At 40.9% G+C, this 12778-nt stretch overlaps 1 protein-coding gene across 1 annotated transcript in view; it reads right to left on the bottom strand.

Moving 5' to 3' along the window:
• RNF212 (ring finger protein 212) overlaps positions 1–12778 on the bottom strand; it is a 472806-nt gene that overhangs the window by 141309 nt on the left and 318719 nt on the right. The window contains exon 10 of the mRNA XM_086964465.1: positions 4145–4187. Within this exon, the coding sequence (XP_086820591.1) occupies positions 4145–4187 (43 nt within the window). The remainder of the gene's footprint in view (positions 1–4144; positions 4188–12778) is intronic.

Below are 12778 nucleotides of genomic sequence, written 5' to 3'. Positions count from 1 at the left end.
CATGACCGGACTGCATTGGACGCTTCTAGAGCAGATGGAGCCTTCAGCAGCCAGTCGTCCAGATATGGAAAAACCTGAATAGCTTGCCTTCTGAGATAAGCTGCTACTGGAGCCAGAATTTTTGTGAAGATCCGTGGAGCGGACCGGAGACCAAACGGTAGTACCTTGAATTGAAAGTGGCTCTTGCCCACTGTAAATCGAAGATATTGCCTGTGAGCTGGATGAATAGGAACGTGGAAGTAAGCGTCTTCCAAATCTAGGGTCGCCATGTAATCCCCTGGATTGAGGAGACGAAGGATGTCCTGAAGAGTGACCATCCTGAAGGACAACTTTACGAGATAAGTGTTGAGCTGCCGTAGATCTAAAATTGGACGCCACTTGTCCTTTGTCTTCCGAACCAGGAAGAACCTGGAATAGAACCCTTTCCCCTTCTGAGAAAGGGGTACAGGCTCTATTGCCCCCTTGGTGAAAAGTTGGTGGGCTTCGAGATGAAGGAGCTTGAGATGTTTGGGAGGAAAGGCATCCGGCGCTCTTGTTGGAGGGAGGTCTTGAAACTCCAACGTGTGTCCTTCTTTGACGATCTGTAGGACCCACTGATCCGATGTAATGATCATCCAGTTGTCGAGGCAATGGGCAATCCTGCCCCCCACTGATGTGAATGAGGGAACAGGAACAGTGGAAAGAGCCACCTCGCCGCTATTGTTTCCTGGTGTTGTCTCTCCTTTGCTGACCCTGACGTCCTCTAGGCTGCTGGCGAGAGAAAGAACCCCTCTGAGAGTACTGAGGTTTATATGTCTGGCTAGACTGTGAGCCAGAAGAGTAGCGATTCTGATTTCCTCCTCTATAAGAGGAAAATCCTTTACCTCTAGCTCCCCTGAAGGGTACCTTGCGATACTGCAATGTTCCTAAGGACTTGGCTGTATCGGTGTCCTTTTTAATGCCTTGCAGGGCCTCATCGACGTGCTTGCCAAACAGCATTTCTCCGTCGTATGGCAGATCCAAGATTTTATTCTGCACTTCTTGCCTGAACCATGAGGCCTTCAACCACCCTTGGCGTCGCAGAACCGCCGAACCAGCAAGTGCTCGAAATGCGGTGGTCGCAATATCCATTGCGACATCAATGACTTCCGAAGAAGCCCGCTCCCCTTCAAGCAAAATCTTCTTCACTTCTTCTTTAGAAGAATCCTGCAATTCCTCTATAAATGGAGCAAGGTCGCACCACATCTGGCGATCATAGCGTCCCAGAATTGCTAAAGCATTGGCTGCTCTAACCAGAAGACTTGCCATTGCTGAAAATCGTTTGCCTACATTGTCTAGGCGCCTGCCCTCCTTATCTGGTGGTGTAGTCAGTGGCGTAGAAGGATTCTTAGATTTGCTTTGGGTGGCCTGAGAAATGACTGAGTCCGGTTTCGGCTGGCCAAGCAAACATGCCGGACTGCCATCAGGTGCTTTGTACTTCTTCTCTAGTCTTGGTAGCACCGGGAGGACTGTGGCCGGGTTGTGCATAGCCTTCAAGCCCTCAGACCAGACATGCTCAATGATTGGTATGGACCGTACTGATTTCCTGAATGGTTCCTTAAAGTCATATAAGAAACATTCCGATTGAACCGTGGTCACTGGAAGACCAAATCTTTTGGAAGCCCTTTCCATTAGGTTGTGAAATCCTCCAACGTCCGCTGGAGGCGAGGTATTGCTGTCTGGATCTGCGTTGTCCGGATCCGCCGGGTCAGTAGGATTCCAAGGCGCCTGTTGATCCTGATCAGGATCCGCTTGTTGGTCTGCATCCGAAGAAGCAGTGTCATCATCAGTATCCTGCACTTGCACCACCTCTTGTTGGCGCTCTTCCGGCACAGTGGTACGCTCTTTTGTAGGTAAAGAGTGGTCTGCCACAGGTTGCAATGTCTGAGGCGGAGGCGTGGGAGGACGCACTCGTTGAGCTTCTTGAGGAGTAGGGAAACGTTTCCGGTAGTCTTGCAGCATAAGTTGTAAATCCGCAACCAAACTGGAGGGCATCGCCACCATCCCTTCTGGTACCTGACGTGTAGGCTGCTGCAAAGGCATCTGCCTGGTAGTAGTGTGCTCCTCCGCATAATAATGTTCCGGAACATAGTGCTGGCGTTCCATTTCTCCTTCCTCAGAACTAACATCCTGAACCTTAACCTGTAGGTCAGATGGGCTATAAGCTTGTCCGTATTCACTAAAAGACTCTTCATCAGAGTCATCCTCCAACAGTAGACTAGGTGGAAATCTCAACCTGTCGCGGAGACGTAATCTCTGGCGTTATTAGCTTCTTTTTACGTAAAAAAACAAGTTTTTCAGAAGATTCCGTCGTCGACGACATCGTCGACGAGGTCGTCGTCGTCGACAGCAACTCTTTATGGGACTGCGTCGACGATGGATGCGCCGGCGTAGACACTGTCCTCGTCGTCGAGGATTGCGTCGTCGACGAGGTGAAACTCATCGTCGACGATGGTGGTAGCGTCGACGGGATCGTCGACGAGCTCGTCGTCAGCAACATGGTAACAGGCGTCGTCGACACCGTCGTCGTCGATGTCGTCCTCGTCGTCGTCATCGACGCCAGCTTTGCAGACATCGTCGTCGACGTGGAGATGGTCATTCTCGTCGACGACGAGCAGGAATCTGGAGCTTTGAAAACCGTCGACGGTGCGGGCGTCGTCGACGCAGCCGTCGTCGACGAGCCCGTCGACGAGGCAACTTTCACAGAGCTGTCCTTTTTTACACTTGTCGTCGACGTACCTGAAAGTTTAACCGTCGACGACCTCTGCTTCTTGTCCGAAGCGACCTCTTGAACAGGAGTTGAAGGCTTCCTGACCCCTTTATCCTTTTCAGAGGGAGGTGAAGAAATAGTTGAAGACTTTTTCACCTTTTTTGAGGGTTGTTGCTCCTCAAGCTTACCCTGCCTCTCCTTTTCACCGTGGTGAGGAGATTTTAGGGAAGCAGGCCTGTCAGACCTATCAGAGGTCCCTGGTAAGGCCTTGTGAAGGGACTCGCCTGAAGTAGAAGGGGGAGACCTACCCCTCTTCTGAGACTTCTTAGATGACACCATCGACGAGGAGCCCTCACTGTCCGAAGACATAATATCCTCCCGGTCCTTCATCTTTTGAAGCCATGTGAGGAGACGTCCTTCCCTGTCCCTCAAGGTCTTTGCTGAAAAGGTCCTGCAAATCGGGCAGCTTGTGGGTTTATGGTCCGGATACAGGCAGTATATACAGTCCATATGTTTGTCATCGACAAACAACCTCTTTTTGGAGCAGGTGGCACAGGCTCTAAAAAGGGCTTTTTTCTCCTTGTCAGCCATGACGAAAAAGAATCCAAGTTGTTGAAGAAAAAGTCAGAAAAACTGAAGAAACTGAGCAGAGCTCAATGGAGACTCCCTTGCACAACGTGCGGTAGAAAATCTGAGGCTCTGAGCTTCTCTCAGGAAGGTTCTGTGGGGTGAGGCTGCTCTGATTGGCTACTGCAGAAGTTTGGTCTCTTTTACAAAAAGAGGTGGATAAGCTACAAAATGAGATGAGGCCTAGGCCTATTTTTTCACTTTGTGCTTACTACTATGGTATTTTCTATTTACCGAGGCTCCCATTCCGACGACGGGGAATGATACAAAGCATGGGAATCTATGAAAGTTCCAATACTGGGGCAATACTTTTTCTAAATGTAAAAGAAACAACATTGCAAGATAAGCACTGTGCAAGCAGTGGCCATCTTGGAGTGCTTTCCCTTTTGCTTTTTGAAGAAGTTCAAAACTGCAACCCATCTTGGAAACAAAACATTCTCAAATGGCTTTGCCATTACTACAACAGTTTTTTCAGTCAGGAGTGCAAAGATAATTTGTTTAGGTGATTGATCAGGAGAGCGAGACAATGGAGGTAGGGTGATAGGGGTATATTGGCATGGTTCAATTAAGTATTTGGTACCATGGATGCCTCATCCGTTATACCGGAATAGGAATATCTTTGCTCGTTTTGTATCAACTTGTTTCCATAACACACTGCTGCAAAAAAGACTGTATGTATACCCATCCAATATGCCTGAAAACAGTAATGTTTCATAGTCTAAAGTTTTTAATTCATTAATCATACTTAAACAATTTTGTACAATAACCCTCAGAATTATAAACACTCACTTTCCTAAACTGTGAAGATACGTCAACTTCCATTGAGTCATCGCTGTAAAATAAAGATAGGGTCATTACATTACACAATGGAGCACAGAAAACTTTCTCTCTACAGACTCCAGTCGCTGCAATGGGTACCTTTGGGTCCTGTTACAAATGCACATGGGTCCAGTAAAGAAAGGGCCAGCATCCTGCTTGGGAAAAGATAATGTACTGTACATACAGTGCTAGGCGCTGTGCACTCCTTAAAAACAGTAACACAGAGATGCTACTGGTCTGAGTTTCAATACGTTTTCATATATCATTCGTAATTCCTAAACATTTTATTTTTAGAAAAATCTCATACTAATATTTTACTGAAAACCAGTCATTTTACTCATTTCAATATGCATTTTATTGTGTTTCCTGGTTTACATGCCACAGGAATGAACTACCTTGTTAAATTATAACTTCTTTATGTTCAGGTCTGGATGTCTGTAGACAGTTTATGGCATCACACACGCGCACATGCATGCTACACCAGATACAGAAAGGGGCTTTTGGAGAGCCCCTTTCTGCCAATGGTTACCGTGGTTCAGCTGGCAGCCAGCTTTAAGGATTGGCATTAGGAGCTGTTGTCCATCAAAGCTGGTATCAACCCACTGCATTTTGCAGATGTGAACTACCTAAAAATGAAGTCCACACACACTGTCGGTTTTCCTCATGAACATTATATTCAAAACCGGTAGCTAAAAACAATGCTATTAATGCTTCTTTGTTTCCTGCAGACAGTCTTATGGGCTCTGCGCCTCAGCCTTGCTCTTATAATAGCTCCATGCATGCATGTGATCAGCAGTGGACGCCTGTACATGCAACACCGCCTCCTCAGCTCCACTACTCGGATTCAATGACTCTCCAGTTTGATGTGGAAAACTACAAGCGTGATTATGTACTTTAATGTTAAAGCGCTTTCAGGATGAACATTTTTGAAAATAAAAAAGCAATTGTGGCCAGAGGGAAAGGCAGGAGGGTTCAACTATCTTTTTTACCATTCACAAAATGCACAAGAGTAGGTATCAAGCATCTGAAGCTTTGTTTTATCTTTGTCATTTTCAAATGTGGTGCCTCCTCCAATGATGATGCTGCATCTCACAAAACACTATTGTCCTAACCAAGCTCCCACAGGGTGTGTATTTTAAATTCAAATCAACCCGTAGCCTTTCATTACTCCCACCAGGACTCCGGGTTCTTAAGCAGCAATATTATCACACCGATACAGCTTTCAGCGCTACTGAAACAGAGATCAACAACTTCTAAACCTTCAAATAACCTCATTCACTTTAACTGTCTTCTTACCATTAACCAACATGAGAAAGTGGATCTGTGTCAGAACGTAGATTTCCCATACTCGAGGCCAGTGGTTTGATCAAAGGCATTGTTAGGTTTCACCTAAACAGCGCATGCGCTGTAGTGTGCTGTGAGATTTATTGCTTACTATTCAGTGGCCATACAACACGCCCACAGCATACCAATGGTTGTTGTCACTCTCATGGGCAATCTTTTGATTGCTTATCTCCCTTAGGCTTCCCTTCCTTTCTTGTGTTAGCTCATTCTTGGAGCACGGACAAAATATACATGTTCTTCCTAGTCTTCTTGCAACACACTATTTTTTATAAGCATTTCAGTATTCTTCCTGGACACTCAATGAGCTTTCCTACTTTTAACAATAGCATACAAATTCTTATTTATGTTTATTTAATTTTCAGAGTTTTGTATAGCGCGAACAAGATCCTTGCAGATATTAGAGCGCTTTACATACATAAGAGAGGAGAGCGCATTAAAGAAAGATTAATAAGGCAATTCGGTTTGTATAAAACAATCCTAGGCAATCATAACAACAACTAGGGGATAAAGGTTGCGAAAAAGGAGGACATGCAAAAACACACTGTTAAAAACCTTATTTTGTATTTTAATATATATTCATATTACAATCATAAATCATACACATTAATAACACATAATTGTACAGTTAAATTAAAACCATTGTTGTACTGAACAACAAGTATACAGGAAATAGACTTGGAAACATTTAATTAAAAGAGTGGCATTTAATACAATCGACGCGCGTTTCAGCGTTAGGAAAACCCCTTCTTCAGGAGCCACAACAATTCTGAAATGCACAGTAAAAATAAAGAACAAATCAAACTTCATTGTATAAATTTATATAAAATCAATTGCATATCAAAATTACTTCATAAAATTCATTCAGTTTACATGTATAATAACTACAGACCACCTTTAAACGCCAACCTTACCCTATGCTTGTACAGGTAATAAATGTCCACACAACATTAGATACAATATAATATTAGAGCAGTCGCATTCCCAATTAATGTAATAGGAGACAAGAAAATTATTAAGTATGCTTAATAGACTTACTTAAAAAGTAAATATTCGCAGATTAATGCTGCACGTTCTAACAATGTAGAAAAGAGACCATAAACACTTTTTCTGGAAGCAGTCACCTAATAGTGGAAATTTAACGAGATAGGAAAACCACATTTAGAGTTTCCTTGCAAGGTGCAGAACGTGTTTCAACCAGAAACTAACTTGAAATTCATGGATAAACATTGGCCAAATTACCTAATCTGCTCACCTTTTATGGGAATAGGATATTCAAACAAGCGATAATAGCATACTCTGGTTCGTTTGTATCTCAATGGACCGTATTTCCAAAAGTTGCACACGTGGTATCTATGTGAGAAATATATAACATAGAACGCATGTCTTTATATAAAAATGTCATATTATCAGTGGCAAGCCTACTTTACCCTGACTCTAGCTAGTTCATAGAGTGAGACTACTTACCTGAAAATATATGGGAACTCTTCCGCACAAGAAAAGCGTTGGTTGTTCGATGTATTTAAAATAGAATGCAGTGCCTCGCAAATTAAAGGCGATACAGTCGCGATTGCTGCCGTGCTATTTCAGAGTGATCCCAAGATAAAGGACTCAATATAAAAAGGATCTGAAAAAATAATAAATAAACCTACTAAATACTAGTATCAGAAAGATGTAAACCAAATTAACAAGATCATTCTCAAGGTCTTTCATATGCCACTAAAAAAGTCGGCTTGATATCGAGAGAACCAATTCCGTAGAACACCAGCGCTTACCAAATTAATGTTGTATGGATTACGGGACTTTGCGTCTATCGAATTTCTTTGTTGTTTTATAAGCCACCAAGTTAACCAGTTTAAGGCACCTGGGTCTGAGGAAATACAAAACAAATAAAGATTTGAATCAAGGAGAGTATGACAAACATGTGGTTTGTTTAAAACCTCCAACACGCCAATCGGTCAACTAAACTTAAACGTCCATTATGACGGCTAGAGACACTCACCTAGCTGCCGCCGCTTGTCCCATGCGTTGACGTCAAAACAGAAGATAACTGTTGGCGTCTAACGGCTTACACGACAAACGATCTAATAGAATGGAGTCAAAAAATAATAAAATGTTGAAAGTAATCTACAAGACACTTAAATAATACCAACAACATATTAAGGGGTGGGTTTTAACAAACTAGTCGTTCTTCCAGCAAAAACCACTCACCTAGGTTATGTCGGATTGTAACAAATAGGGGCGCCCAGACAAACGATGGCTGTCGGCGCCTAACGGCTCTGATGCGGATATATTAAACGCGTTGACATCCGGCGGGTTATTTAAATAGCCGGCAGGTGAAAATCACGTGAATAAACACCTGCAAATCCTAAAAGGCACAGCAACACGCAAACAGGTTGTCGCTCGAAAGGAAAGGAATCCTAAAAGGCACAGCAACACGCAAACAGGTTGTCGCTCAATATATCTTAAATAAGCCTTCCAACTTCTTAAAGAACTAGTATGATTAGTGCAGATATATGAAATGCGTAGAACCCGGACTAGGTAAGCCTATTCAGTAGATTGTACATCCCCAGTTATTAGTTTGTAGATCTGTCTTTACCCTATGATCTTTTCTGTATCATGTTCACATTTATCACCACATTAGAATCTTTCCCCTCTTCCCCCTTCTTTATATTTATTATTATTTTTAATGTTATTATTTTTATCTTTAATCCTTAAAATCTTTTTTGGTTCCTAATCTTAGTAAACCTGTTGGGACACATCGAGCAATTCTTTGCTCGAATAGTGTTTGATTTGTTTCGTTTTTAATATGACAATGTGGAACACGGTGCATTCAAATATTGGCACTAATAAGACTTGCCCTTTCAATTTCTTAAATTATTCTTGGTGGCCATTGTACGGCTCATTTGTATGCAAATTATATGATTATGTCTTTTTCTTCTCAACTAATACTCTTTTAACATACGAATTGGCCCCTTTATGGGTTCATATGTTATGTTTGTTATGACACATTGAGTGCATTTGCCCAAGTGTTACTATGTTTTTATAAAAAAATTGTTTTACGTACGTGTCCTATTCATTCTATTCTATTTTTATATTCAATACGACAATGTCCGGGGTCTACGTATCTCATATATCTGCACTAATCATACTAGTTCTTTAAGAAGTTGGAAGGCTTAGTTAAGATATATCGAGCGACAATCTGTTTGCGTGTTGCTGTGCCTTTTAGGATTCCTTTCCTTTCGAGCGACAACCTGTTTGCGTGTTGCTGTGCCTTTTAGGATTTCCAGGTGTTTATTCACGTGATTTTCACCTGCCGGCTGTTTACATAACCCGCCGGATGTCAACGCTTTTGATATATCCGCATCAGAGCCGTTAGGTGCCGACAGCCATCGTTTGTTTTGGCGCCCCTATTTGTTACAATCCGACATAACCTAGGTGAGTGGTTTTTGCTGGAAGAACGACTAGTTTGTTAAAAACCAACTCCTTAACCCCTTCCATGCTCATGACGGAACGGTTCCGTCATGAGCGTCGGTTGGCCTGTGCTCATGACAGAACCGTTCCGTCATGGTTCTATAGCCCCAATGGAACGTTCAGCACAGCGCAGGAATTTGTGCCGCGCTGAACGGGTTAATATGTTGTCGGTATTATTTAAGTGTCTAGTAGATTAATTTCAACATTTTATTATTTGACTCCATTCTATTAGATCATTTGTCGTTTAAGCCGTTAGACGCCAACAGTAATCTTCTGTTTAGACGTCAACGCGTGGGACAAGCGGCGGCAGCTAGGTGAGGGTCTCCAGCAGTCATAATGGACGTTTAAGTTTAGTTGACCAGTTGGCGTGTTGGAGGTTTTAAACAAGCCACATGTTTTTCTTACTCTCCTTGATTCAAATCTTTATTTGTTTTTTATTTCCTCAGACCCAGGTGCCTTAAACTGGTTAACTTGGTGGCTTATAAAACAACAAAGAAATTCGATAGACGCAAAGTCCCGTAATCCATACGGCATTAATTTGGTAAGCGCTGGTGTTCTACGGAATTGGTGCTCTCGCGATCAAGCCGACTTTTTTAGCGGCATATAAAAGACCTCGAGAATGATCTTATTAATTTGGTTTACATCTTTCTGATACTAGTATTTAGTAGGTTTATTTATTATTTTTTCAGATCCTTTTTATATTGAGTCCTTTATCTTGGGATCACTCTGAAATAGCACGGCAGCAATCGCGACCGTATCGCCTTTAATTTGTGAGGCACTGCATTCTATTTTAAATACATCGAACAACCAACGCTTTTCTTGTGCGTAAGAGTTCCCATATATTTTTTGGTAAGTAGTCTCACTCTATGAACTAGCTAGAGTCAGGGTAAAGTAGGCTTGCCACTGCTGATATGACATTTTTATATCAAAACATGCGTTCTATGTTATATATTTCTCACATAGATACCACGTGTGCAACTTTTGGAAATACGGTCCATTGAGATACAAACGAACCAGAGTATGCTATTATCGCTTGTTTGAATATCCTATTCCCTTAAAAGGTGAGCAAATTAGGTAATTTGGCCAATGTTTATCCATAAATTTCAAGTTAGTTTCTGGTTGAAACACATTCTGCACCTTGCAAGGAAACTCTAAATGAGGTTTTCCTATCTCGTTAAATTTCCACTATTAGGTGACTGCTACCAGAAAAAGTGTTTATGGTCTCTTTTCTACATTGTTAGAACGTGCAGCATTAATCTGCGAATTTTTACTTTTTAAGTAAGTCTATGTTTATCTGCATACTTAATAATTTTCTTGTCTCCTATTACAATAATTGGGAATGCGACTGCTCTAATATTATATTTCATCTAATGTTGTGTCATATGTTTATTGGACATTTATTACCTGTACAAGCATAGGGTAAGGTTGGCGTTTAAAGGTGGTCTGTAGTTATTATACATGTAAACTGAAGGAATTTTATGAAGTATTGTTGATATGCAATTGATTTTATAAAAATTTATACAATGAAGTTTGATTTGTTCTTTATTTTTACTGTGCATTTCAGAATTGTTGTGGCTCCTGAAGAAGGCATTTTCCTAACGCTGAAACGCGCAATTGTATTAATTGCCACTCTTTTAATTAAATGTTTCCAAGTCGATTTTCTGTATACTTGTTGTTCAGTACAACAATGGTTTTAATTTAACTGTACAATTATTATGTGTTATTAATGTGTATGATTTATGATTGTAATATGAATATGTATTAAAATACAAAATAAGGTTTTTAACAGTGTGTTTTTCGAATGTCCTCCTTTTTCGCAACCTTTATCCCTTAGTTGTTGTTATGATTGCCTAGGATTGTTTTATACAAACAGTTTTTTCCCTGTCTTAGGAATTTCATTATTTCTAAATCAGGGGGCCCTTGTTATTCTCATACTATTACCCACAGCTTGTCTGTGCAGGGCGTTGTGATACATAATAAGTATATCTTCACTATCGTATTGTTGAATATTGGAACAGTCGCATTGTTTACCATTCTTAATTTTTGATCTTCTCCAGTTTCTTTGCATGGCCCAATTAAAGATCTTTGGGTTCACAGATGAGGAATTTGCCTTATTGGTAGGTACCACAGTTTCATTCAATAGCAACAGTTCTAATAGTAAAGGTAATGATGAGAGTTGAAAACTTTTAGATCTTAAGAAAAAACTCATTAGGATGGAAGCGCATGGGGAGTTCATGCTAGCCTATTTGAGAACAGGTATTATCACCATCAGGTTGCGGGTATGTAACATACCGGGTTTGTTCGTGCATCACAGACCCTTTCTTGAAAAATGGAGCCTAATAGCAAATAGGTGTTCCCGTGATTTAATGATTTTAATCGTGGAGACCTCAAAAGAATTAGCGGCTGCCATTAAAGTTGAGGTTGATGAACTTGAGGAGAAGCTTAAACAGCTAAATGGGGTTGAAGAAGCCTTGAAAAAAAAAAGGAATCAAATAAAGAATTGGAATCTTTTAGTAACTACCTTAATAAACACAAAACTGATAAGCTAACTAAAGATAAAAGATGCTATACTGAAGAAATGGCCTATCCCTATTTAGGTAAAGATTTCTATCAGCAAAATCACTATGTTGATGAAACTAGAACTGCCCCCCAAAGAGTCAATAATTTCTCAGATACATCAGACTCTGAAGGAGAAGGCCAAAATAATTACTATGAACCTGAAGGGACCTCTAATTCTTACTCCGGTGCTCGACCTCAACAACCTTTTTTATCCAACCGAGGGACTCGCCCAGGGTAGCCCCAAAGTAAGATTTCGGGGCCAGAGCAGGGGGAACTTTCAAATGAACCACCAACAACATCAACTTTATCAACAACATCAACAACATCCACAACAGGAGCCTCAATTCATCAGAGAGACCCGCAATCGGCAATATTGGGGTCGAGGGATGTAATCCCTATTTTTAACTTGTCTACCACTGTTCTGGATAGCCATAGCGAGACCCTGCTGTCCAAGGGTCTTTCATATGTGCCTCATGCATATGTAGATACCTTTGAATTACACCAAGACATCATATCCTTTTTTAGAAAGATCAGGTTAAAAAAGTTTTTCCAAATAAATGAGGATTCAAATGATGATTGTCAGGGACAAAAGGAATTATTACCATCCATGTTCAGTCCATCTCTGGATCAATTGGGTCCGGAGGTGGCTGCATTCGAATTGGTAGTGCTCTAAAAACTTGAGAGGACACTACGTTGTATTCCCAAACCTCTCTACAATCTTAGTAAAGATGAATCATTGGCTCTTAAAGCACTTTCTAAAAATAAAAGCCTTGTAATCAAGGGATGTGATAATGGTGGAGGTATTGTTGTAGTCGACTCTAATAACTATGAACAGAATAGGATTGCTATGTTAGATGACAACTCCACTTAAATTAAAATTAATTCCAACCCCTCTAATATAATTTTTAAAAAGATTCAACCATTGACGAGTGATGCCTTATCAAATGGAGATATTAGTTTAAAGGAATATGAATTTCTCAATTCAAATAAGGGTAAGACAGGATGTATCTATGGCTTACCCAAGATACACAAGAATGTAAACAATCCTCCTTATAGACCGATTGTGTCCACTATAGGAACCGTTACAGAACCTTTATCAAAATTTGTTGATTTTATTCTAAGACCCCATATACCTAAGATTAAATCTTACATTAAAGATACAGGCCACATGATTAATATAGTTGAAAATCTGAATTTTGTGTCCAATAGGGATATTTTAGTTACTATGGA

The sequence above is a fragment of the Lissotriton vulgaris genome, chromosome 3_2 (assembly GCF_964263255.1).
Source record: "Lissotriton vulgaris chromosome 3_2, aLisVul1.2, whole genome shotgun sequence".
NCBI lineage: Eukaryota > Metazoa > Chordata > Amphibia > Caudata > Salamandridae > Lissotriton > Lissotriton vulgaris.
Note: the sequence above shows the minus strand (reverse complement) of the source record. Positions and strands in the feature narration are given on the sequence as shown.